This window comes from Lonchura striata, chromosome 1, assembly GCF_046129695.1.
Source record: "Lonchura striata isolate bLonStr1 chromosome 1, bLonStr1.mat, whole genome shotgun sequence".
In the NCBI taxonomy this organism is placed as follows: Eukaryota; Metazoa; Chordata; class Aves; order Passeriformes; family Estrildidae; genus Lonchura; species Lonchura striata.
In genome coordinates this window covers 128051337-128077683 of record NC_134603.1, presented here as the reverse complement: position 1 = coordinate 128077683, position 26347 = coordinate 128051337, and the positions used below count along the sequence as shown (strand labels likewise).

Genomic DNA, 26347 nt, shown 5'->3' with positions numbered 1-26347 from the left:
TCACTCATTCTCATTATGTCAGCACAGTAAGCCCTTGACATAATAAAAGTTGTCTTGAGTCAACTGCCATGCAAGCTAATCTTCAGTTTCCTGGACAAAATCTGAGAACCTCAAAAAATCACCAGTCATTCCTTCTTGAATTGCACCAATAATGACCAGATAAGAAGTTCAAATTAGATATCCTTCAACAGGAAATTAATTCACCCATAACTTAACATTCAGGCCAAATACGATTATCTGTGTGGATGGTGTCCTGTTTGTAAAAAGAACCTGCTCCTCACAAACTACAGAATAGATCCATACTACAGAAAACAGGAGCTCATTTCAGACTGTTACTACTTGAAAATATTCATCATTAATTCTGAGAGAAGGGGCACTATCAGGACCCTCATGCATGACCCTACTAAGCCTTAAAGGGAAGTAAATAAATAAATATTTTTATACTATGACTTGGAAAAGCCAGCAAGTCAATCAAAGAGTGAAGCTAGAAATGCTAGTTCCCTATGTAGGAGGACATTTTTTTCTTTCAAAAACTGTAGAAAGGAACCAGAAGCTCTTTTTTTGCATAAGGACATATATGCTCATGTATGAGACAAATAAAGTCACAAATATATTATTATTTTGCATTAGTGCAGCAGTGGTGGTTAAAGAGCTACCTTGTTGTGCTGGACACTGCATGCTATCAAAGGAAAGTCCATGCTCCCAAGAGCGCACAATGCATTTATCATATGCTGCAGCTAACTTCTTCATGGTGATAACAAACACGTGAAAATGTTCATCAGTGTATCCTAGCTGTTATCCTCCTGGGCATTATACCAGAGAAGGTTTTAGGGAGAGATGGAAAATCTCACAACCTCCTTCAGTTTAGTCTCACAATTCATCAACAGTTCCCATCTTGGAAAATACTTTGATTCTTGTTCAAGAAAAGTGTGGCAATACTGACCAATTTTTTATAATTACAGACTTCTTTACATATAAATAGTATTGGACAAAATTCACATTTTAAATAACAGTTCAGGAGAAAAAAAGGGCAAACAAGATTAAGATTGTGCATGACTCAGATTGTACCACCAGAGCATAAGATGGTGTTCATGTCTCATCCCACTGTGGCACAACTACAGAAGCAACAGCAGCACAGTCTGTTTCTCCATGTCAACATGGTTTTCTTAAGTGGTCTGATTCTGAAATTTCCTACAGTATGCTTATGACCAAAAAAAAGCATGTATTTTTGTTGATAAAGTTGAGTGATATTAAAGAATTATAGGAAAATGTCAAAATATGCAATATCCTCAGACTTAGATTCAGCAAAAGCCTAAGGAAAGGAAACATGCTAGAGTCTAAACCAAGAATAAAAGAGGGCAAAAGCAACATGAATACAATATATAGTCCATAACAAACCTTTGTGGACATCTCCAAGAAGGTGTGCAAACCTTTTGTGAGAGCTATGTCAATAGATACCCAGATCTGCTGAGCTACATTGTAATTTAACAACTGAAAGCACCAGTTTTTATAGGTATAACCAGAGTATATTCTACATGACAAATTGCTACTATGCAATATGGGTATGATCTATTCTTTTAATGAACTCTAAGAATTTAAACAGATTAAGAGATCATTATAGCCTGAAATCTGACTTAATAAACCAGAAATATATTTAGGAAGCAGAAATAACAATTATCCAAAGATGGTTCCAGGATGGCAGCAATATCTGAAATTATACAGGTGTCATTGCAAATGCAAGATAACCATTTGTCAATAAGATAACTAGGAAAATCAGACATTTATTTTTAGGCAATTCATATGTCAAGTTGCCAAAGAGTAAGATCACTGATCAATTTTTATATTTTCACCTACCTAAGTATACTGAGAGGACAGGTATTTTGAAATTCCCTTTGCACACAGGAGATGTTTAAGGGAATCAAAATAATTTTTAAACTTGACAAAAGAGCACACATAGTGTACGAAGATCATTACCTCACATCCAGTTCTGAAAACCTGTTTACAAGTCATAATCCCACAGAGCACAAATATAGGATATGAACAATAAGTTGTTCCACAATTCCCAGTGTGAAAGAAAGTAGAAGAAAATGCTTAGAAAAGTACAGTGCGTTTTGTACCCATTTTTCTAAGGAAAATTACTTTTGATGAATCAAAGTGCTGTTCTATTTTAGTAATTTCTCTACATCTTCTGCTGCTATTGATCATAAAATGTACCTATCCCATTTTTACTGGTTATTCCAGAATTTTCTCTCAGATACAGAACCTTGTGAATCATTATGAGTACAATGTCCTGGACTATCTGTACCATTTCTTTCTCATTCAATATTCAATATATCTATTCAATATTTCTAAAAAAGCAGTTAAGAAGCAGTAAGGCAATAGGGTTGAAGTGTCAAAAATTATGTTCAGCTCCTCGTTTGCTCTAAATAGATATTAAGAAAAATGTAGGAAATGTCAATGTTCTATCCAGAGGAAGTTATCACTTGGACAAAGCATAGCTGACTCTAGACAAGACCAAAGTACTTGTCTGAAATGCATCCTTCTCTCTGAATACCTTCCACCTCACTCCCCCTCCTCTTGATGTTAAGATGTGCAGGCAGATGCCCTTGTCACTGTCTGGCCCCTGTGCATTTGCTTGGATTGATGCTGACCATGCTTAATTCCCTCTCCAGATGATGAAGATTATGTCTTGTCCTACCCAAAACAAAGCAGTCACCAATGAGAAGAATTTGCTAACTGATGTAATGCATATGCAGGTATTAAGTCACACATCCTCAAAAAAAATTTGAGTTGCTACATAAACACTCAAGTAGTCTGCTTAGTGTGAAGATTCACATGACCACTTTCCTTTCCTGCTCTGCACACCAGCTCCCCTTTGAAGTAAGGAGTCTCAAGGTCTCTCTCCAGCTGTTTAAAGACCTCAGCAGAAACAGAATAAGCAACCTGGCAGCTTTTTCTCTCCAAGATAAGAGTTTTCCAAGACAACTGTGCTCTATTGAAACAATTCTAAAACTTTGGAGTGTGAGAGGCTCACAAATGCAGAGCCAGATCTTTTTTCCTGCCTATACTGAATCTCCATTCCCATAAAAGTGAATTCATAGTTTATAGGAGCAGACCAAAATCTCTCTTAACTCAGATTTAATAAGTTATGCACATATACATAGCACAAAATAAAGGTCTATGTATTACATACAGGAAGAAGCTAATTATTTTCTGCCATATTAGTATATGGAATTCATGAACACGTCATCTTTTAGTTCTCATAAAGCATCTTAAAAACTGTTTATTATTTCAGTTCATCTCATTCTAAAAGTACTCAACCAGCATAAACAGTGAACCAGGCTTGAAAAACCAACTGCAGCTTTTGTTTTGAACACCTGAACATTTCTGATGTTTACATGGAGTTCATTCAATCATTCCAAACTTATATTCTGTGTCTGGAGTAATTATTAGAAAAGAATCACAGAATCACAGAATAATCTGAGGTGGAAGGGACCCACGAAGTCCAACACTTTAATGAATATATCTTTTTGACTGGATTTATGCTGTCTGCACAATAGTTTTTTTCAGGTCAATTTTTTCTGGAAGACAAAGTAAACAGGAAATTCACAACATTTAAGTGTTACAAAACTAGCTATCAAAATAAAAAGAAGTTTCCAAGTTATGAGCTCAGTATTACTTAAAATGGCTTAAAGATTCAATTTTAGCGCTACTTCATCCAACTATTTTTGATCTGGAAAAAAAATCTGCTTCTTCATTACATTCATTACAACTTCAGAGACTTTAAATGAATCACTAGAAATGTGATCCCTTCCTTGTTCAGTAAAATGCAGAAACATGCTTTACAGTTGTTGTATAGCTAATATTCCTTGAAGTGCCTGTAAAATAGAGCTAAGTGTTTAGTGACCCTCAAATTTTCTTTCATCCTGTAACAAGGTTCTTTAGCAGTAACACTAATAAATAATCTAAGGACATAATCAAAGAATCCTTATGCAATTTCATTTACACCTCCCTTAGCTATACCCGAGTTTATTTAATCTCATGGGAGTTTTCCCATCACATTTTGCCTGTGATGCATCAAGGTCTGAACAGTTGTGTAGTTTCAACAAAAGGGCCTTTCCAGGACTTAAAGCTATCAAAACCACTTCAGAAAAGTCATCTATAAGTACATTTTCAGTTTGCACATGGATTCATTTCAGAATATTTTGCCAATTGCAATTTGGAAAGCGATTCCATTTTTTTAAGTGAGTAGTGTATTTTGTAGGAATTGCACTGTCATACAAATGGCATAGACATGCCTTTCTTTTCCTTGCTTTTGTCTTGTTACTGGTAAAAAGAACCACACAGGATTAAACATGAGCTAAAAAATAAATATTATCAACTGGAGCCCCATTTTTTTTCCAAAATCAGAATTAGTATCTGCCACTATAGCAAGTGTCCTTTTGTTGTAGATTTACACCATTTTACTATGGGTCTGGTTTATATCTCCCCATCATTAATGCAATCTATTATTAATACAGGCAAAAAATAAAGAAAAGAGGAAGGGAAGCCCCATCTCACTATCACATGAGGTTTTGTGATGGAGTAAGATCCTGGATCAGTGAGATATGGTGCGACACATCTCACTGGTTCCACACAACATTTTATCTTCAATTCCTTCCAATACTTCAGTATATTACCACTAAGGAAAATAGAGACACTTCAGCACTGTGCTGGGAGCATGCAAACACTCGGTCATGGCAGGAAAGGGATTGATACCAGAATGGCTCCTTAAGTCACTTTTTTGTAACTTTTTTAAAATGCCCATATTAACTTACAAAAATCACTATAAACTGAGAGCATCAGATGTCAATCTGAATACAGGGATTAGAATAAGCTTTGGACAGAGTAGAACTGAAGCCTGTGGTCACAGTTGAAGTAATTACAATAATAGTTTCTACTGTACTGTAAGTTCAAAATGTGAAGTATTAAGTTTGCTAGCAATAAAAAGTAGAGTGGAAAAATAAGCAGTATAAAAGGAAAATAAGTAGTTTTAAATTATTTGTTCTTATAAGAGCAAATTTAATATTTTATTTATGGGACTCAGCAGAAAAAAAAAAAATAAAACAAAACATACTGGCTGTGAATCCAAATCCAAGATAGAACTTTTACTGGGCATATAATAACGTTGCTTTCCAACAATAACAGTATTCTAACAAAGAAAAAAGAAGTCATTGGAAATACAGATGTCAAAACTCTTAACAAGATTTAAATTATTTTGAAAAGTGGAATGGATAAAAAAATGTGAAAGGTTTTTCAATGCTATTTATAAACTACATTGTAAAACTGTCCCATTTAAAAATTCTCAGCTTCTGCTATGCCAGGGGTCCACTCCTAACAAAGATTCATTAGATTTTCCTGAAAATTTTGGCTTTCTTCTATTACTGATTTTTCCTTCCATGATTTCACCTTCAATTACAAGCTTCTTGTAGTTTTTATAGTCACAGACATTTGTACAAGTAGAATCAGTTTTTTATTGGGAAGAAAGCTTAAAGCTACTTTGCTGAAAGTAACTGCAGACTTTTAACTGCAGCTTTTTTCTTCAGTTTTATAAATAAGTAAACTGTGCTAGCTAAGTTAACCTAAAAATTAGTTACAGAAGCAAAAATCAATACTTTTCCCTTTCACAATGACCATACTTTCCTATCAGAAGCCTAACTTCCACAGCCTTTTTCAGCAGAAATAGACCACCAACGAACAACTAGATCCATTTAAAGACTTTACTATTTTTCCAAGACTAATTTTTCACATTGAAAAGAGGTAGATGATAACACTTAAGTCAGAGGTTGTTGGGAACAGAGACTGCAATGAAATAAATTCCAGCTCAAGAGTAAAGAAAAAGCAGATGCAAACTTACACATGAGAACACTAAAGGTAGTCAAGGCCCCGAGGGGTGACCTGTGGAATGAAACACAACGTGCAGCAAGCAGAGGACCATCTAGTTGAAAAATGGAGCATGAGAAGTGTGGAAGTCAGAAATATGGACCAGGAAAACAACAGCTAATGCAATGGATATCACAGACCTAGAAGAGTTTCCTGGACTCTTTCAAACTTCCTCTGTCCCTGTGAAACTGACTTGCTTTAAGTAGTTTCCAAGGGCCTGCAATTCATTTCTTGGCTAGGCAAGCTTACTTTCACTGAACACAGTGATCTGAGGTTTGTTTGAATTCCTGCTCTGTGGAAATCTACTGTATTTTCTAGCAGGTGTGAGAACACTGAGGCTCCTTCAGTTGCAGCTCATTTCCACTTTCTAACTACTTTATCTCCGTGGATGAAGCAAAAGTGACTTTTGTGTTTCCTGGCAGTCTGCTGCTTCAAAGAACCTTATAGTGATTTGTTTATTTCAGAGGAAATGGAGACCAGTCAGTGATGACAGATTTATTGGTTAAATGGACATCACAAAAAAAATTTCATGAAGCACAGGCTGGCTCTAGCCACACTGTGAGAACTCATAGTACGGGGTGATGTGCATTCCAGGAGTCCAGTCCTATTTAATCCACTCCACTCTAATCTGTACATTTATACTACACCTTTCACGCAGTTTCCGAGAGCTCTGTACAGAAATGTAATAACCACTGTAGTGAAACATATCCAGGTATGTTGATGGCCTACATTTAGGCTTGAAAATGCGGCAAAAGGAACCAGACTGCTGAATACCTCCTGGCAATGAGTCAGACAGTGACAGGCAAGAAAAAAACGGGTGCCCACTTTCTTCCTATTACATCTCAAGATAGAAGAGAATTTTTTATTTCTGGAGAGACAGCTTACAATTTGGCAATTCATAATAGCTCCTAGTGGGTGAGAAATTTACATTGGAGCAATTAAATATGAAACTTGATATGAAAATTATTAAGACTCAATATAAGTTGTGCAATATAGTTGATCAAATACAGTACAAGAGGAAAAGGAGTTTCAGCATTTAGTAGGTTTGCAATGCATGAAGGATTATTCTGAAATTATTGCATAATTTCAATGTGAAAAAAAATTAATTAAAGTATTGTAGAGAAAGATACTACCAGACTTATGTTGCTATGGTCTTCCAGTGATAACTGGCTGTGATAATTGCATCTGTCAAAGAAGGTAAAACAGACTTATGAATAACATTCAGGAACCTGTTTTGAAAATCCCAGATAACCAGACAACTGCCGCTTCTCTGTTAGGGTGAAGAACACTGGTCAAAGCAAGCACTGAGACACAACCAGCAGAGCATTCCACTTGATCTGGATTCAATTTCAGAAAAATAGCTGGCTGAGGTCGTGCATCAGCCAAACAAACATACCATTTGGAAAGAAGCTGGAATATTTGTTGAGGCAGAGAAATATATCTGTACATCACCTCAAGACATATGGTTGGCTAAAGCACATCTGCCAATAATTGGCTCAAAAAATCATCAAAATGTTAAAAATGCCTCTATTTAAGTTGGTAAAATAAAGAGTGATATTTATTCTTTGGAGACATATACCTGCTCAAAAATAACCTGATAGGTAAATTACCCAGCTTTTAGTAACTGACATTGTCATTGCATTTTGATTCCTCCCATTTCCCAGTCTAGTTTGACATCCTGAATGTTTTATTTCTGTGTATACATAAGGAAATGTTAGCTGGTTTTGTCCTCTATATAGACTGAAGATCTGAAGTATAGAGTAACTACAGTACTGTTTCAAGATTATCGAAGGAAATGAAACTAGAAAGATCTACACAGGGATTCCTGTAGGGAGCATAGTCATGGAGAACTGCCCAAAGTAATGTACTTGCTTCTCTGCAGGGGCAGTTTGCCTGGCAAAATTATAATGCTAAGTTTTTGGAAACTAAACTTTTTCTCCTTGATTTCTTGACACTGTCTTCGTTCAAAGCAACTCATCTTCTCTACTTTGGGGTTGCAGGGTATCATGAGGGCTTTTTTAATTAAAATTTCATCTTTTAAGCCTACTAATAGCCTCACCCTTTTAATGTGTTTAATTTTTTAGAATTTTTAACCCAAGAATGAAGCCCAAAGGTGTTTTTAAATCATAGACAACATCCTAAACACCCCACAGCAGAGAAGAATTTCAAATGGTACTTTTATTGTATGTGAGTGTGTGAGTGTGTGTGAGTGTGTGGGTGCATGTGTGTGGAGGTGTGTGCATGCATGCATACAGAACTTAGGTGAAAATAAGAGCTAATCTTTACTATTGTTTTCTTAACTGTAAGAAGGCACAGTAGATACTTTGCTTGATCTCGATTTAACCCAATGCTGCTATTATGTATTTCATGATCATCTATATCTTATCAACCCTAAAGTATAAGCGCACTGATATGCAGCCATCTAGACATAGAATCAGTTGAGAAGTTCTCTAGGACTGGAAGCTTACTTCATGGAAGAAAGTGCAAAGCCCTGCTTCCTCTAAAATATTTTGTATTTTACAGGATAGCTAGCCTAAAGCAAACAAAAGCATATGAATTTACATCATTTTAAGAGTCCACACTCTGCTTGAACTCCTTGCAGAGGTGTTATCAAAACATTAGATGCAGAGAATTAATGTCTCCACGATGAAAGCAATATGAGGGACATGTATTTTTAAAATTCAGGACATGCTGAAGGGGTTGCAGCCTTGCAATATTAACAATAGACCACCTAACAATAAGCAAATTCTTAAAGGATATAGATGTGGGACAATTCTGGAACATAATGTTAACAGTCAAGTTCTATAGCCAAGAAGAGATAGACTAAAACCTAAAAGCTGCCTCAACACAAAAGGATCAGCTTTCAAGAAAACTGCACACCCAACTGTTACCATTTAGGCACCTAAATGAAGAACAATGGGGGCTTCTGGGTTCTGAGCCCTTTCAAGCATCTGGTCCAAATTCTTTTCCTCCATATGAATCAAAACAAATGTTTAGGCTACTAACTTTCCATTGCCCTTTAAGTTTAATGCCAGCTTTTCCAGCTTTTAAATTCCTTAGTATAGTTAGAAGAATAAAACACTAACTTTGCAGAATACCCAGTTAGGGACTATTTGCTGTATTTTATTATTTGTAGCTGGCATAAACTTTGTATAGAGTATTTGTAAAACTGTATCTTTCAAAACAATATATTTTAGAGCAATTTTTTTTGTTTAATACATTTAATGTTTAATACATTAATCCATCTTGGCTATCCAAAGGTGGTCAAAAATTAACTCACGGATTTGAAGACTGAAAACAGCATACACACTGAAAATCAGCATAAAGCAAAACATAGCAGAAGAAACAGTCAAAAAAATACCAAGTTAATTATACAAGAAAACAAAAAGGAGATCACATAATGGTGTGGCAATAGAATGTAAGTCAATATGTGCATCAGCACACCCTGCTAAGGGAAGTTTTAAACCTACAGAATTCCTGCTGTTCAAGACAACTAAGTCCAACCTACAGAGGCATGGATCCTCATACAGGAGCTGCAATGCTCTGCAAGAGTCCAGGATACATCATTGTGCCTGGACTCTGGTACATCCTAGGATGTTTAAAATCTGTACTAAATAATAATAAGAATGTTTTTAAATGTTAGAGGGCAACCATGAAGACAGACAGGAATTATAGTAGTACACACCTCTGCAAATCGAACAGATCACACAGAAAATGTACAGCATTGCCTGATGCTAATGCTGGGTGAGTAATAGTCCATTTCCAGTCCTCCTCCCCCTTGGGAAAACTGGTCTGAAGAAAAGTGTGATCTCAAACATATTCAGAAAATCTCCGATTAAAAAAACAGAAATTTTGCAGGCCTGTTACAGAGAATACTGAAATATTCAACACTTTCAAGCAAGTTCATGACTGGACAAAAGGAAATAACACCTGAGTTTCTCACTTTATTTTTAAAGCACATACAGCAGCAAAGGACAGAGCAACTAGTGAACATACAAAAGTATGAATGGAAATCTGGGTTTTCTTCTGACTTGAAGCAAGAAGAACTTTGCTTCAAGAACCACGTAAACAGAGTTAGCAGAAGGCATCTTTGCTAATTTATATAAGTTAATTTAATAAAATATAAGGTGTGACAAAAACCATACAGATGATTTTCAGCTTTTGTTTTACTGAATAAGAACCCTTCCCATCAGTTTTTCTTTTCCAAACTAGGTTCAAAGTTTCTACTGCTCTGTAATTCTTACAAAAATTATGTCCTCTAAACTATACTATGCTAAATGGCCATTATGCCAAAGTTAAGTCTGAGCTTCAGTCATATAAAGAATTTTTATGAAGAAAAAGAAACAAAAAAATTTGGAATTAGTGACTTGAAGAAAACAAATACTCCCCAAACTGACTACTACTATCTATAAGAATGTATGACAACTGCCTTTTAAATCTGGATAACAAAGAGAAGGGATAAATTACTGAGGACTGTAGTAGAGAATGAGACAAGGCTCAGAAAAAGAAAATTCAGAGTTTTTTAAGATGAGTAGCAGGCCAAAATTCCTGCAACTGAGATTTATTATACCATGGAGTCTGATTCCCAAGATGTCTAATGAAGGCAAGCTATTTTTTAAAATCCAAATGAGCATTTAATAAATGAGTACCACACTCAAAAACCATATATGTAACCCATTTTGTCATACTGAATTGAAAGGAATCAACCCACACTCAAGCTTTTTAGTCATCACTATTTCACTCCATCTGTCATTCGTCTAATAAAAGAATATTAATATGGATTGCTGTTTGGCAGGGGGTACCTTTTTCCCTGTACATAAGATTCCTCTACATAAATCAGCCATACAAAAATGAAATTAATTATATTATAATTAATACTCTCAGGGGGGTTGTTCAACCACTGTCCACTGTATTATCTGACCATCATCCACATTCATTACACTGGAAATAATGTCATCACTAATAGACACTGCAGAGTATGTAATTCTTCTTTGGAACCAGCATGGAGAAAAGAGGAAAAGAGAGGGGAAGAGATGGAGAGAAGTGTTTTTACTCTTCTGTATATGTTGGAAGCGAGGTGAGGGGTGATGAGAGTCAGTATGATTATGACCAAAATACTTTTCAGCTATGGCAATTTTGCCGCATTTCCTCAAGAGGAGCAGCCTCTCGATCCTTTTTAATATTTTAATATCCTTATTAGTCTCTAGTTCAAGAAGTGTGTGCAAGAACGTACTTAACTCTCATTGAAGTCAATGTCTCTTAAGCATATGCTCATTTTTTTTCACAAATCAGGACTTTAATCTGTTCCTTATGCACATTTAGGATTACAGAGAGGTCTTCTGTTTTTTTGAAGTTACTGGAAACATCAGCTTGCTGATGAGAGGTGGGGGAAGGGAAGACTCCACTGTCAGAAGCCTATAACTTTTCTATATTTTTTCTAAATTTTGACCATTTGTCTAGAAGATTATTTGTCTATAGGATCAGAAGATCATTTGTCTGCATTAAAAAAAAAAAAAAAAGTCTTCTCAAATAGTCAAATTCTTATGTGTCCTTCAGAAATGTGAGTTATTGACATAACACACTTATAGGTTTTTGTTAGCATCTCCTCCCTTCCTCCCCTATAAAGCTGGTAGAGCTCTTACCAAAAACCCAAAGAGATTTACTCCTAGCAAGGGAAGAGTTGAGACAAAAGCTGTAAAACTGTCTCCATCCTACCCTGCAAATGCACCTCAATTCTGGCATCTACTGGTTTTGTCTACTTCAGTCCTGGAATAATACCCTCTTCACTGAGCCTGAAGGTTGTGCCAAACTTTATGGTGATTTTTTTTTTTATGTGGAAAAAAGCCCACTGGAGACTAGCCCTAAAGCAGCCAATCTTGTGAGCTGATCCTCACGTGATTTTATGTCTCCAGAGTTTAGATTTGATATTCGGTAATTTTACCATGCATTCTGATATTACACTTAAAAACTCTAGACACTGAAAATAACTGAAAAATTGCTAAGCTCAAGCATTCAAAAGGTATCATCAGAACTTTGCTTTTCTCTCCCTTCCTAAAGCTTCTTCCTCCTTCCTAAACTGGTTTTAAAACATGTTTAGAAATAAAATAACACAACATAACCAAATGCTGCTCTAGTCAAATCACATGGACTATCCAGGCCCCTATCTACTCTTATTTTAGATTTGATATATGTATGCATCTATGTATATATGTATATATGCCAAATCTAAAATAACATACATAGTCCAGATATATGTTAATGTCTATTATATCAGTGAAATTTAATCACATAAAAATATTTTATTGTTTTCAAAACTCTTCTTACAGAAAACTGGAGCAAAAGAACAATTTGCCAATGCTATTTAAAGAGTTTACAGGCCCCTTCAAAATGAGACTTTACTGTCTTTGAACCACATTCCTTCTGCCGCAAGTAATTACCCAAATTCTTGGAGTTAAAAGAGTGCATTTTAAGAAAGTTAAATTTTTTTCACACATTTGGCTTAGATTCAAGTACTTCTATTTTACACACAGCCCTGCTATTAGACACTAAATCAGTATTGTCAGGTCTAGGTCATGCTTGATTTTTGCTATAGCTGTGTACAGAATCTTCTCTGTGGTCCACACTCTTTTGGAGTAAAAACCTCTAGAGAAGAGAGGGCATATGAAGGACCTTTTTTTGTTCTTTTTTTTTTTTTTTCTGTTCACTTCCTGTCTTGCACACTTTTCTTACAGACCAAAGTCCACAGAAGAGCCGTGACAGACCGACCATTACCAAAAAGAAGTACATGGTAAAAGAGACAATAGCTTAGTGAAAATGGGTAATGACAGAATATTGGTTTTAGATGTTTCTTGCATGTACGTGAGCCATACTGAAGACAGAGAAAAGTGTGAATGGAAAAAGGAAGAACGTGGTTAAGACAGCATGGAGAAAATGTTGAGGTAGGTAAGAAACAGGATCCAAAATATTGACTGAGGCACTGGGCAACGCCTTACAGTGAAATTAGTTTAACTCCGAGAATATAAGATGGAACCAGAAGAATGATTTTAGGAAGGAAATTTCAAAAGGATGCGATTGAAAGGTATGATCATTTCATCAGCTTTGATTTAGGCAGGCTTAAAATAAGATCCAGGAGAGGACCAGAGCAGAAAAAACAGGATTTAATTTCTGCTAAGTGGTATAAAAGTCATTTGCAAAACAATCTGAAAACATGTTGAAAAGAGAGAAGACAAAAAGAAATAACTTGCAAAGTGTCACAGCAAAATAAGTTTTTCTAAATCATAGCTTTCAACCTGGTCAGAAAAAACAGTAGCCTATGGCCTTGCACTAGGGAAACCAAAGACAAAGGTTTTTTTTATGCCCCTACAAGATGCTTTGAGCTCACCCAAGTCTCTTTTGTGAGCACTTTTTTCCTACATCTGTGCATTCTTACCCTGGAAGGAAAGGAAATGCTGTCTGGATTTGTAAAAAAACCGACCTTCACCACATAAAGTTTGGCTTTATGGAGAGCAGAGATATATGAGCCATTAAATGACATGACAGGGAAGGTGCAAAGGCTGACTAGTGAGACCTCCTTTTTTGTGCTTGTTGTCCAACAGGATACACATATTCCCTAGACTTGTTTCAGTTCCAAAATTCACAGAAATGCTCTTCCAGAGGTACTTAGGGAACATGTACTCACCTCCAATATCTTCTGAATTAGAAAGGCTTCATGTAGGTTTGCATTAACACCTTAGATAGGAGAAATACTTCTTGCATTTCCACCTCATTGTAGATTACAGGTCTGCTTTTTGCAGTAAGACTTTGCTGTTAGGTTAACAAAGTCCTTTTAGTTAACAGGACAGCAATAAGATGCAGCGAGACCCCCACTATATGGGTAACACCAAGCTTTCCAGTTATCTACATAAGAAACCCAATTAAATGCTTCCCGGTTAACATGGATGCATCTTTCTGTTTGTGTGTGAATTAAGACTATCGATTATCTGTGGAAACATACTCAAAATACACAAGATAAGCCTAAGCCTCCATAAATAATATTTTCAGGTTATCTACTCGTACGTGGTAGAACTACAAACATATCCTAGCCGCACAGCATCGAGCTGAAGGAATCAACAACAGGGTAGTAAATGACATGCTTGTGCTTAACTTTATCAACATTATACTGTTAATTCCAGAAAAATTATACACAGTAACCTAAACTGTGACAGAATTAGAGTAACAGACTGGCAAAACTGTGACTACTGCAGGAGGAAAGGAAATGGCTTTCCCAAGAACTTTGAAGGACTGGATCATTCTCTAAGTTATATTTCACCAAACATACTTTAAAATGGCTGGGCATTTTTAGCCACTGTACTTGAAACACACAACCTCTATCCAAAAAAATTGTTTGCTTGGGTGTCATGTGTGGCAAAGCATTCCCAATCTGCTTGCAAATATAAAAATCTGAAATCTTTGATATTTCTCATGCCAGCAGACTGCAAACTCAATTGGCAATATTCTTTGTCTGTATTTCAGTTTGGAACCAGAGAAATAAAGATCGATGTATAGGGTTTGAATGCTATTAGATTTCTGTACATACCCTCATATTAAAGTAATAAAGACATTTGCCTCACAAAGTTGTAGCAATGTACTGACATGTAGAAGAAAAGGAGTTAGAATGAGTGAAGGAAAAATGAAAACGCAAAACTAAGCAAAACTATAAGGAAGTTCAGCAGAATATTTCTTCATAATATGGAGCAATCAAAATTGTTTGCACTCTTGTTTCCAGTTTTTTTCTCCTGTGAATGTTCGCATTATTTTTTTTTAATTTAGAAATTAAGACATTTCATTTGCCACTTTTAACACCAAACAAATAATACAGACAGAATTGCCGCTCTCTTTATTGACCCAATAAGCTATTTAAAAAATCATGTAAATTAAGTGCTAATAATACCAAAAAAAGAGATAATTCTGCAGATTCAAGATGCTCCATGAACAACTGCTAATGAACCCTTCTATTTTTATCTGACTTATAATTGTTTCATCTTGCATTGCCAAATAGAACTAACATTACATTACCTTATTTAGCAGATCACTGCAGTTCTTAAGTTATTGTAGGTTACATCTAATGGAAATCCAATTAAGGTAAAGGGTTGTATTTTTTGTTTTGAAATTAAGAGAGTGCTCATGTTGCATGGATGAATGGAAATTGAAAGGCTATATAATCGCACAGTCCTTCAGAAATAGACTTGTGAAAAAAAAGAAATAGGGAGAGAGAGAGGGAGGGAGGGAGGGAAAGGGAGCCAGGAGTGAGACCATTAGTGTGTATTGTTCTAATGTCCTCAGGAACGCAAAGACTTAAGACACAGCTGCAGCTTGAGGTCATTGTGGTACTCCCAAAATAAGAATATAGGAATGGGGGGGGGGCGCGGGGAGGGGGGAAGAGCTTAATATTGCTATGTCAATTCTGAGTCAGTCAAACCAAACTGCAAAGAACTTGTAACATTCTCAGCTCTTCCTAAGCCTTGCATTAGGTGGGTATGAATTGCAGACTATTACTAGGTTTTAATGTCTAGTTTTGAAAATATAACTTTGAAAGGCGTGAATGTGCTTAAGCTCCAGTTATACTGCTGCTTTCTTCTGGCAGAAAATACTATTGGCATTCTAAGTACAGTTTTACAAGAAATCTTTGAGTGGTCAACATTGCCGTAGCTGCCCAAGCTTCCATTTACACCATTTTTAGCAATTCAGTGTAGCAAAGCCTCGCAAAATATGTTGTCATTTAGTTTATCAACAATTCTGATTTAAATTCTTTTTTCTTCTGTAAGCCAAGCTGATATTCTCACAAATTTGGGAGATATTTTCACAAATCTAGTCACTATTCCTACCGTTCTTTATACAGTAATAAGCACATTTTAATGAGTAATTTTTACTTGTTCACATATTCTACGAAGCCTACAGCTTTCTGTTATTCTTCACCAGATGAAAGAAAATGAAAGGCTTGAAAAGCTATTGAGACTGATGTGCCTGAGGAGCCTCACTCACTGTGTCAAAACACCCTCTGCCAAAGAGGCCTCCATGCACACTCAGCGTATACTGCATGCATCTAGAATATGCCATTTTTTCCTTGGCAGGTAGAAAACTCCACAGTTCATTCAGCTCTCTTCAGAGCTATATTGTCAGCCCACATATGTCCAACAGATTTTTTTAGTATCTATTTTTAGGAGAACCAAAGTGGGAAACCGTTTTTTCCGCTTGGTAAATTTAAGTGACTAATGCCCTCAATTCACCAAAATGTGTAAACATACACTTAACTTCGGCAGTGCTCATATCAAAGTACTACTTCATGACTACTTCAGCTGTGAAGTCCTGGCTCCACTCAATAGCTAGTTTTGACTTCAGCTTCCCGAGGTTTCATTCATCTCCCAACATATAAAATTAAATGCATACTACAATCATTGTAAGATCACAGTTTAAGAATTGAACTCACAATAGTGGCAGAGGATACTGAAGAGTATCTAACAGTTTATGTAAGGCAGCATTTGTCCAGACTTACTTGCTAAAAATAAGAAATAGCTATTAGAGATCTGAGAGAATGCAGAAGGAAGGACTTTTAAAATATTGCAGTAATCTGTTTCAGTTTTAGTTTTTCATATCCTATTTGCTATAAAATAATGTTCAATCAACTAGTTTTTCTTTAGTCTGAGAAGCAGCAAGGGAAAGGAAAAGAGAAGAGAAGGAAAGGAAGAGGAGAAGAGAAGGAAAGGAAGAGGAGAGGAAAGGAGAGGAGAGGAGAAGGAAAGGAAGAGGAAAGGAGAAGAGGAGAGGAGAGGAGAGGAGAGGAGAGGAGAGGAGAGGAGAGGAGAGGAGAGGAGAGGAGAGGAGAGGAGAGGAGAGGAGAGGAGAGGAGAGGAGAGGAGAGGAGAGGAGAGGAGAGGAGAGGAGAGGAGAGGAGAGGAGAGGAGAGGAGAGGAGAGGAGAGGAGAGGAGAGGAGAGGAGAGGAGAGGAGAGGAGAGGAGAGGAGAGGAGAGGAGAGGAGAGGAGAGGAGAGGAGAGGAGAGGAGAGGAGAGGAGAGGAGAGGAGAGGAGAGGAGAGGAGAGGAGAGGAGAGGAGAGGAGAGGAGAGGAGAGGAGAGGAGAGGAGAGGAGAGGAGAGGAGAGGAGAGGAGAGGAGAGGAGAGGAGAGGAGAGGAGAGGAGAGGAGAGGAGAGGAGAGGAGAGGAGAGGAGAGGAGAGGAGAGGAGAGGAGAGGAGAGGAGAGGAGAGGAGAGGAGAGGAGAGGAGAGGAGAGGAGAGGAGAGGAAGAGTGAAAGAGCAAGAGAAAGACTGTAATAGAGTAAGAGAAAAAGAGAAAAACAAGAGAGAAAGAAAGTGAGGGAAAGAAAGAAAGAAAGAAAGAAAGAAAGAAAGAAAGAAAGAAAGAAAGAAAGAAAGAAAGAAAGAAAGAAAGAAAGAAAGAAAGAAAGAAAGAAAGAAAGAAAGAAAGAAAGAAAGAAAGAAAGAAAGAAAGAAAGAAAGAAAGAAAGAAAGAAAGAAAGAAAGAAAGAAAGAAAGAAAGAAAAGAAAAATCCACTGGATTTTATTGGTTTAGTAAAACTATTCTATCATTAATTAAAGGTTTGACTCATTGCTTTGAGGCTTGCTTTTTTGGTTTCGTCAATTATTTTGTTTTATGTCTTGAAGAAAAACAAAAGAATACATATAATCAAGTACAATATTACTTTCTTTCACATGACCATTAGCTTCTCATAGATATTTTTTTTTGAGGTTTGTTCATCACAGGTAATTTTCAATACAAATTTCAGACTCCTTTTTTCCATTGCATTGAGTAAGAGGCTCCAGGGATTTCAGAATGCACAGCATTCAGTGATTACATCCATCATTAAAAAATAAAATATTCAGTAGCAAATTTCCAAGTATTATTCCAGATTTCTCTTTTGGCAGCTAATAATATGTCTCTTTATTAATATGTACAAATTCCAGTCAAGTGACCTATCCAAAACTACTTGTAAAAATTTACAATTCCACATAGAAAATCAACTCACATTCTGAATAGGGGGTGCCTTAGTGCCTTCTGTAGGTCCAAGATTTAAAAAAAAAAAAAAGATATCCTTTCTAATATACAGTGAATATTACATCTTTAATATTACTTTAATATTACTGATGTTAGCAAGTAGAATTTTTACAACCTAAGTAGTCTATTTATAGTGTTTCATAGAAGACTTCAGAAGAAATCTTTCATGTCCTACAGTGCACTGTCTATTACTATATCCTATTTTTTTAATGTGGATTTTTTTCACTTTCCATCATTTATTGAATGTTAGGATGTAGTGATGCAACTCCACACTAGTGAAGTTACAGATGCATGTATAAAATTTACAGAGTAAAATGACTAGCATCATTGTGATTTATACCATTGTCTATTAAATATTATTTTAAATGATATGGTTTAGGTAAAATTATCAACGGACATAGATTTGGTAATATGTATTAATAAATAAGAAGGACAACACATGCTAGAAAACCAAGACCAATGGTAGCAGTGGTTTTTTAAACAAGCATTCCTTGGCCGTATTTGCCGCTGGAAGAATTCAAGACAGCATATAACAAAAAAATTTAAGCACTTCTATGGCTAACTGATCTATCTCCTTCTGCCAAGCTAAGCTACATTTAGAGTAAGAACTTTAACTCTAGTGGTCCTAACAAAAATCAGTAGTTTTGTCATCAGTATCTTCCTGGTGAAATTTCCCCTAGCATGTCCGTTTATAAACCATTTATTTCAATAACTTTCTTTTTACTGATTCAAATACTTAAAATCTAGGACTAGACTGCATGTACCCAGCACAATTGCATCAGGCTATTTTTGAATTCAGATTTTCATTTAACACAATAGAAAAGCATCTACATGCTCATGGATGACCCCAGACACTCACTACAGAAGTCAAATGGCTTCTGACCGTGCGTGCAGTCACATAGCTGATGCTGGTAAAGGTGATGCAATTGCCCTGCTGAGTAGCAGGAGGAAGGCTTTTTCTGCAGGGTGGCTGCTCACCATCTTGCTCATACTCTGCAACTAGCAGTACTAAAGAAATTGTGATGCAGATCTGTAAGTCTTTAAAGCCTACTAAAAATAAAAAGCATGTACGCGCACACACACGCACACAAAGCTTTTAGTTTCATGAAAGTTTATTACAGTACTTCCCAAATGGAAGGAAAGCACTGGTATGGCCATTATGTAAGTTGGGCAAACAGTCATAAAAGGACAGGGCACAGGCTCGAGACAGATTATAGGACTGGGTTCAGTGCCCAGCTGTGCACTGATGTAATGAAGTAGCCTCAAGCACTGTTTATCAAAATTCTCTAACACCACACTATTTCAGTTAGAAACCTTATTAGTGACATATGCAAGTATTTATATTTAAAAAATATGACTTTCCTTTCGCATCCTTTCAAGTTGCATTCTTAAGTATATTAGAACAAGGACACAGGGTAGCATAGCAAAAGTAAGGGTTGAAACCTACCCCACCATAACTACGTTTTACTGATGGGTTTAAACTTTGCTCAGTCTAGCAGATGAAGCCAGATTTATTTTTCTTCCTTTCCAGAAACTTACAAAACGGTAGAGTACATTTTGGTAGAGTACTTTTTGCGACTGGGAGAAACATGCTACATCGACTATTCATATTGCCAAGTAACAGCGTCTTTGAAAGCAATAATCCAGTAAGCAATATTAGGGCATCAGCAGACAGAAGCAAAGTAATGTTACCTGCCTTTGAATTTCAAGACACAGAGCTCAATCCTACTCTTGAGGAATTGAGCTAGAGCATATGAAGTCATTGCATCACTAAAGAACGAGTATTTCCACATGGCAAACAATATGCAGATTAACAGGCTCAATTAAAAATATTTATTAAATAATTGACATGTCTAAAAATGGCAAAAAGACAAATAAAAAAGACTGATTACTTACATTAGAAAATACTACAGAAATCAAACTAGATATGTTAGCACAAATTTTATCCTAGGATGTTAAAACCAGTGTAGCTAAAATTCAATGTGTATATAAAATGCTCAATTGACAATTTTCAAACAAACAGGCAATCAAACATTTTATCAGTAAATATCTACAAGAATTATAAATCATTTTTCTTTAATGCCCAAGTAAAAGAATTAAGCTCTGATTGCTTAAAAAGTCGTGAGCACTTCAGTGGTTTCACTGGAGTGAATAGACCTTCTCACTAAAACATTTGTGATCCCATGAAGGTCTGGATAAGCCTTCCAATATTTCTGAAAGGGTGGGTTGATGAGGAGGGGGAGAAGAGAACCGTAAATCCTACTGAATCATTTATACAAACAGACAGAAATGCATAAATAGGAGCTATACATAGTTGTTTTTTTTTCTTTTTGTCCACACAAAGTTCTTCTTTGGCTAGGGGCAAATCATTTTGAAAATGTATGAGCAAAAGAGTCTTTCAAAATTTTAGTCTTAGCAAAATTCTTGATTATATTTCCTGAGAACAAAAGTGAATTTCTTGAATCTATTAAAACAATTCAGCAAGTAGCTCACTAGTAAGCCCATCATTTGATAAGCAATCAGTCTTGAAGATTTTCTCCTAAAAGTGTCTGTGTTATTCATCGAATTTTGAAATAGTTTCATTTATAAAATCTACAGAGATTTTGTTGTTGTTTTCTTATAAGTGATGCTTTTATATGAGATACCAAACAAATTAACTCTTTCCAGAAAAACTATGCTTTATTGTGTATTTTTTCTTGTTTCTGTTTACAACCACACTGAAAAGCACAGACATATTGATGAATCAGTTACACAGTGCTTTTTGACTACAAGCATGCAGCTCATTTTTCTTACTGACATGTTTCAGAAACCAATCAAAAGTCCTCAAAACTCATGATTTCACAGTATTTACATTCATTTATCAAAATGACCTGCTTTTTAGAGACCATTTCAAACAAGTACATATGATTTATGATATTTAGGTATGTTTAAAATAAATTCCTTGGAGATACAACTTTTTGCTGCTTGCATGTTGAGAATAGGTAGGTTATAAAATATTACAACTTGGGGAGGGGGGGAAGTATTGCTTTTATTCATGTGATTTGTCAATAAACAAAACCCACCAGAACAGGTATTGAAACACTTGGGTGAACTGTTGAAACAGTGGATTCCTGAAATACTTTTCTAAATGCTACTATTGTAAATATATTCAAAAATATGAATAATTTTTATTACCTGCTGGCCTTTCCTTGGAATCCTATGCCACACAGAAAGCATTTTCCCATGGCAAAATTTGGGTTATTTTGTTTTTAAAAAGGCTTTTCCTGCCTGAGGGTGTTTAATTACATTAGACTTCAAAGGAATGCAATTTTCTTATATATTTATCTCTTACAATTTAATGTTTGAATAGCTGTATTGCTTAGAACTCCTTCAACTGTACTCAGCCTCCCCCTGGTCTTTTCAGCATAGTACAGCTGTTTTCTTTCGCCATAGCATTTTAGACTTCCTTAATGATACCAGATTCAATTGTTTTTTTCATATTTCTCAATAAATCTAAATAACACTTCCTATATAGGCATTAATATGCTTTTTTCCTGACTGAAGTCTTAAGAAAACTTGGACCTAAGTAACATAACTTAGGAAAATACAGAAGTAACTTTGCATCTTATGTGTTCTGCATCATCTGAGAATCAAAATCTACTTTATAATAAACAGAAATAAAATGGCCCTGAAACTCACAGGCAAGTAATGAGAATGGGAGGCATTAGAAAAATCCAAAATATTCCATATAGAACAACTCATACCACAAAATAACAAAGCACTTCAAGAATATGTTTTCTATACACTCAGCATGGTTTTCATCCGCACCTCATTAGCACACAGATAATTCTGACCATTAGGGCACTTTAAAATAAGCTATTTCATTTGCAACCAACCCTCCAATTTAGTATTGTCTTTCTGCTTGTATGGCCTTGTACATCCAAAGAGCTGAGTTACGGTGAGGATGCAGATGCCGTTATTCACAGCAAAATGTTAACATATAAAGATTTATGTGCACCTCTTCATAATTCACAGGCAACTTTACCAACCCACTTCTGGGCCTACGCAGGTTGAAAGGAATGTTCTGCAGATTATGAGAGAGCAACTACAAAACCTGGAGACACTGACAGCTGCAGCAAGCAGGGTTGATGACTACATAAACAGTATTTCCCAGTCCTTTGCAACGAGAACAGCTGAAAATTTCACCCTGTTCTGTAGCAGCCTTTTCAATATCTTCAAAGGGAACTTCCCAAACTGCTTAAAATCTGGGTTAGGGCTAAAGAAAACTGTAAGTCAGTTTATATAACTATCATGAGAGCACATTTCACCTTGTTTTCTCAATCCCAAATGAAACTGCAAAAGATTAGAAAAGAATATTTCTATATCCTCCCATTCCCTTGCAATATGTGAATTCCAGGGAAAAACACACAGCCTATCATTCTAAATTCTGTTTGCTCTCTGGATTTCTGTTTATAATTTTAAAATGTTGCACTCCCAACATCATAACAAATAAGTAAAATGGGGTGTCCCTTCTAGTAAATTTTCAGAGTAGCTATTCGGCTAAGAAACAGTCACTTGTTTGTAAGGTAAATGATACAAGGAATGATCATGTTTTACATTATTTAAACTATCTACAAACTCAGCTTTGTGATCTTAAATACCCAGAAACAAAAGCTAAGTAGTGGAAGAAAGGGGTAGCCTAAGGTTAATTCAGCTCTGAAATGCGGAACAGATTCAGTGCTCAAGAAAACGCTAAGCATTCTGTGGCTTTAAGTGATGTGCTTAAGAGGAAATGTATGTGTAAATAAGCAAGAGCATTAATAATTGTCTCAGAATGCTGGCACTGAAACTTAAAGCAGTCTCTTTCTCTCTTCACCTTTTAGTTATTTACTATTAGGATTTTTTACAAATGTCTATTGAAGAAGTTCCAAGTCTGATGAAGGCATGGAAGAAATTCTTTCAAGCACAGTCATTTGTCTTAAAAAAAAAGATTAATGAGAAATAAAGGTGATGATGTTTAATCAAATGAGGGGCAATTATGGATGACAAATATAGAAACACAGCAAATTAAAATAATTCTTGCTGCCATATATGAGAATAGCACTAAATATCTAGCACCAGAGTTCAGGACTAATAAAGGGGTGGGGTTAAATATTCAGTCCAAAACTCAGGCTTTTCCTGAAGAAAAACCAAACATATAGCAACTATGCAGCTGTTGTCAAAAGACATCTATTTTCAGTTTGAGAGATTCACAATTGTGTGAACGGTCGTATTTTTTTCTTAGCGGAAGGGAGAAGGAAATAGTTACCTGCCTTGATCTTCAGAAAGACTTAGAAAGTGAGGCTCGAAGTGCATTGCAAGATAAGCATAACCATGGCTAAAGGCTTGAACTCTTGTCCGCTAATCCAGTGGAAGGCTCCAGTCACTTCAGGGTAAGGTTTAGGACATTCCTCACTGGTGTTTTTTTTTTGTTGTTTTTTTTTTTGCATTGCAGAATGAAATAAACAGAAAGTGATTCGGATACTTCTCTGACAGTGAAAGGGACCAATTTCCTTTTTTCCTTTAGCTTTAAATAGACCAACAAATACAATAAATCCTTACACCAGCAGGCATCCAGTTATTTTCTCAGTTGTAACAGGGACTGTTCATACACCTCACAAAATCAGATAAATCTTTTTCTCATTGAAAGAAGACAAACACAAAGATTTTACCAGCAGTGTTTGAACTAAATACAGCTTTAAATGCATGAGTTTTTAGCAGCTACACCAGCTACGTAAGACAAAATGCAGATAAATACGTTCTGAATTACTGTAACTGTTAGTATTTGCTAATGTAATGGACAAGGAAGGAAGTGATGGTATTCTTGAGGGTTATTTTTTTAAATCCTTTTTGTTGCTTGCGCTTGGCTAAGCTTACAGCATTTTGAGTGAAAGGTTATGGTTTCAGTTGTGAACTTCATACATATCTGGAAAAGCCTTTCACTTTCTCTTCTGTGATAACAAATAATTTGCTACGCCAGCTCTTGAGTTTTCAATCTGTTGAGCCCTCTCTCTTTCAAGTGCCTCCTGCCTGTCTCACTATATTTTTGGTGACCCCTCGGTTCATGTGTGCCCTAATGGAAGTCCCATCAGTTGCGTTGCCTTCGCTGAGTGCCTTTTGTCAGATCAGGACTTTGAAAGGCTTTGCTATTTTAGAAAGCAGAGATAATGTCAAGGTTTTTTGCCCATTCATTGATGCCAAATCATCAGTCTGGAATGACTGTGGGTCTACATGTTTTTATGTAAAAATTACTGTGATTTTAGAAGGCAGACTGCTCCTTCATTTCCTCTGTCCCCGCCACCAGAAAACTGAAGTGAAGCAGCTTTCTGAAACTCCCAATCACCCGTTTGCTTCACAGAGTCCAAATTTTGCCCCTTCACGCTGAGGATTTCAGAGATCACTCAGATCCTACAGGGATCCTCAGATCCTACAGGGTAGCAAGGCATCAGCTCCTCTCCCGAATCCCCGCTTCCAAGGCAGAGCTTCCAAGCGTTGTGCAATCGCCTCGGAGCCGCAGTCAGCTCCGCGAAGGGGCGGAGGGGAAGGAGCGCGCTGGATTCTGAATTTTGAAGCAGAGGTGTCGTATCGGGCAGGGGGGAGGGGGCCGCGGGACCAGATGCTGAAAACCGCACCAAAACTACAAACGTTTCTCTCTGGCTGTAGGAAATTCTCCCCCCGCCGCCCCACCACCACCTTGATTTCATACTCTATCACGTGCTGAATTTTTTCTTTCTATTTCTCCCCCCGAAGCTTTAATAAAGTTTGCGTTAGTGATGGAGATCCCCAGAGCGCGTTGGAGGGAAGGAGCAACCCTGCAGCCGGGTGTCAGCCGGCGGCGAGAGCACGGCGGCGGCCGTGGCCGGGCGAGCCGAGCCGAGCCGAGCCGAGCCGAGCCGAGCCGAGCCGAGTGGCGGCAGGTCCGCGGGGCCCGACCGCGCCACTTCCCCGCCACCCGGGGATCCCGCCCCGGCTGGGGAACGCGCGAGTTTTTACCTGAGCTGTCGCTTTTCCTTTTGCCGGACCTCTTCTCTGTTTCCACCGGGGACAGAGCCTGCCTGCCATAGTCCCCTGGCGCACACGCTGCCCCCGTGGGGGTGTTGGTGCCCAGGCTGGAAGAGTTCGAACACAGGACAGGGGGGCTGCTGCCCAGCTCCGGGGGTCCTCCTGAGTCAGGCTGAAGGCAGAGGCTGTGCCTGGCCGCGGCGGGAGGAGACGACATCTGAGGAATGTGCCAGTTCGTCTGCAAAGCTTGGTGCTGCTGTTGCTGGTGGTGGTGATGGTGGTGATGGTGATGGTGATGGTGCCCCCTATGATGTTGGCTGGCAAACATGCCCTCCTCATTGGGGTATCCCGCTATTATGCAAGAGGAAGAAGAAGAAGACAGATCAGGGTAGGACATGTGGTCAGATCTTCCATGCAGTGCAAGAGAAGACTGGGAGAAAGGGTGCAAGCTCTGCGCAGTGGCATGGGGGCTGCGCAGGCAGCCAAAGAGTGTGTGATCCATGGCATGCAAGTCTCAGGTTCCAGGCAGGAGAGTTTAGGAAAGATCCAACTTCACCACCCTTTGTCAACTTTCACTGTAAACAGATCGGGGCTGGGATTTTTTTTTCCAAAACGGCACCGACAGGCTCTGCAGCAGGCAGCTGAGCTCAAATAATCCAGATCTTTAGCCCTAGTGGCCAGTCTCCGCTGCATAAACACTCGGACCTAGATGAGCCGTTCTCAGAGCTGCTCAGATGTCAAGAAGTGGGAGAGGTTGAAGCCAATAGAAGGTGGTCCCAGAGAACTGCTTGAAGGGGGAAACAGCTTCGAGAGGTTATAAATACAGTAGTGTGTAATGTGAGCTGGGGGCTGGCTCAGCAGCACAGCACTGACCACATGCAAACTCCCTCCAAAACGCCAGCGCCGTCCCCGCGCCGAGCCGCTCCGTCAGCGGGCGGCAGCGCTGCGCGCCCGCGCCCCGGGCGCCCGGGGCCTGGCGGGGGGGCGGCTCCGCGGGGGCGCAGCCCGCTCGTCCCTGCCCCCGCGGGCCGCGCCTCCCCGCGCGGCTGCCCGAGCCCCCCTCGCCGCGGCCGCACGGCCCCGCAGGCCATCACCGCCCCGTCGGGGCCGACGGGCCGCTCGGGGTCCCGCCGCCCCCGCGAGCGGCGGGCGAGGGAGCGCAGTAAAGACGTGAGGCGACGTGCGGGGGTGACTCTGGGGCGGGGGACGCGGGGGCCACCCCCGTTTCCCCGTTTCCCCGGGAGCTGAAGTGCTCTCGCCAGCGCCTCACCTGCGAGCCCAGGTGCGAGGGCGCCGGCGTGCGGGGCCGCCGGCTGCGCTCCCCCGCTCGGAAGGTGCCGGCGCGGGCCATCTTC

General features: G+C 38.1%; 1 protein-coding gene across 1 annotated transcript in view; it reads right to left on the bottom strand.

Moving 5' to 3' along the window:
• The window catches only part of MEOX2 (mesenchyme homeobox 2), a 52904-nt gene extending 26958 nt beyond the window's left edge, over positions 1–25946 (bottom strand). Inside the window, exon 1 of the mRNA XM_021538313.2 lies at positions 24984–25946. Within this exon, the coding sequence (XP_021393988.1) occupies positions 24984–25494 (511 nt within the window). The 5' untranslated portion in view covers positions 25495–25946. The remainder of the gene's footprint in view (positions 1–24983) is intronic.
• Between the last annotated feature and the right edge of the window lie 401 nt (positions 25947–26347).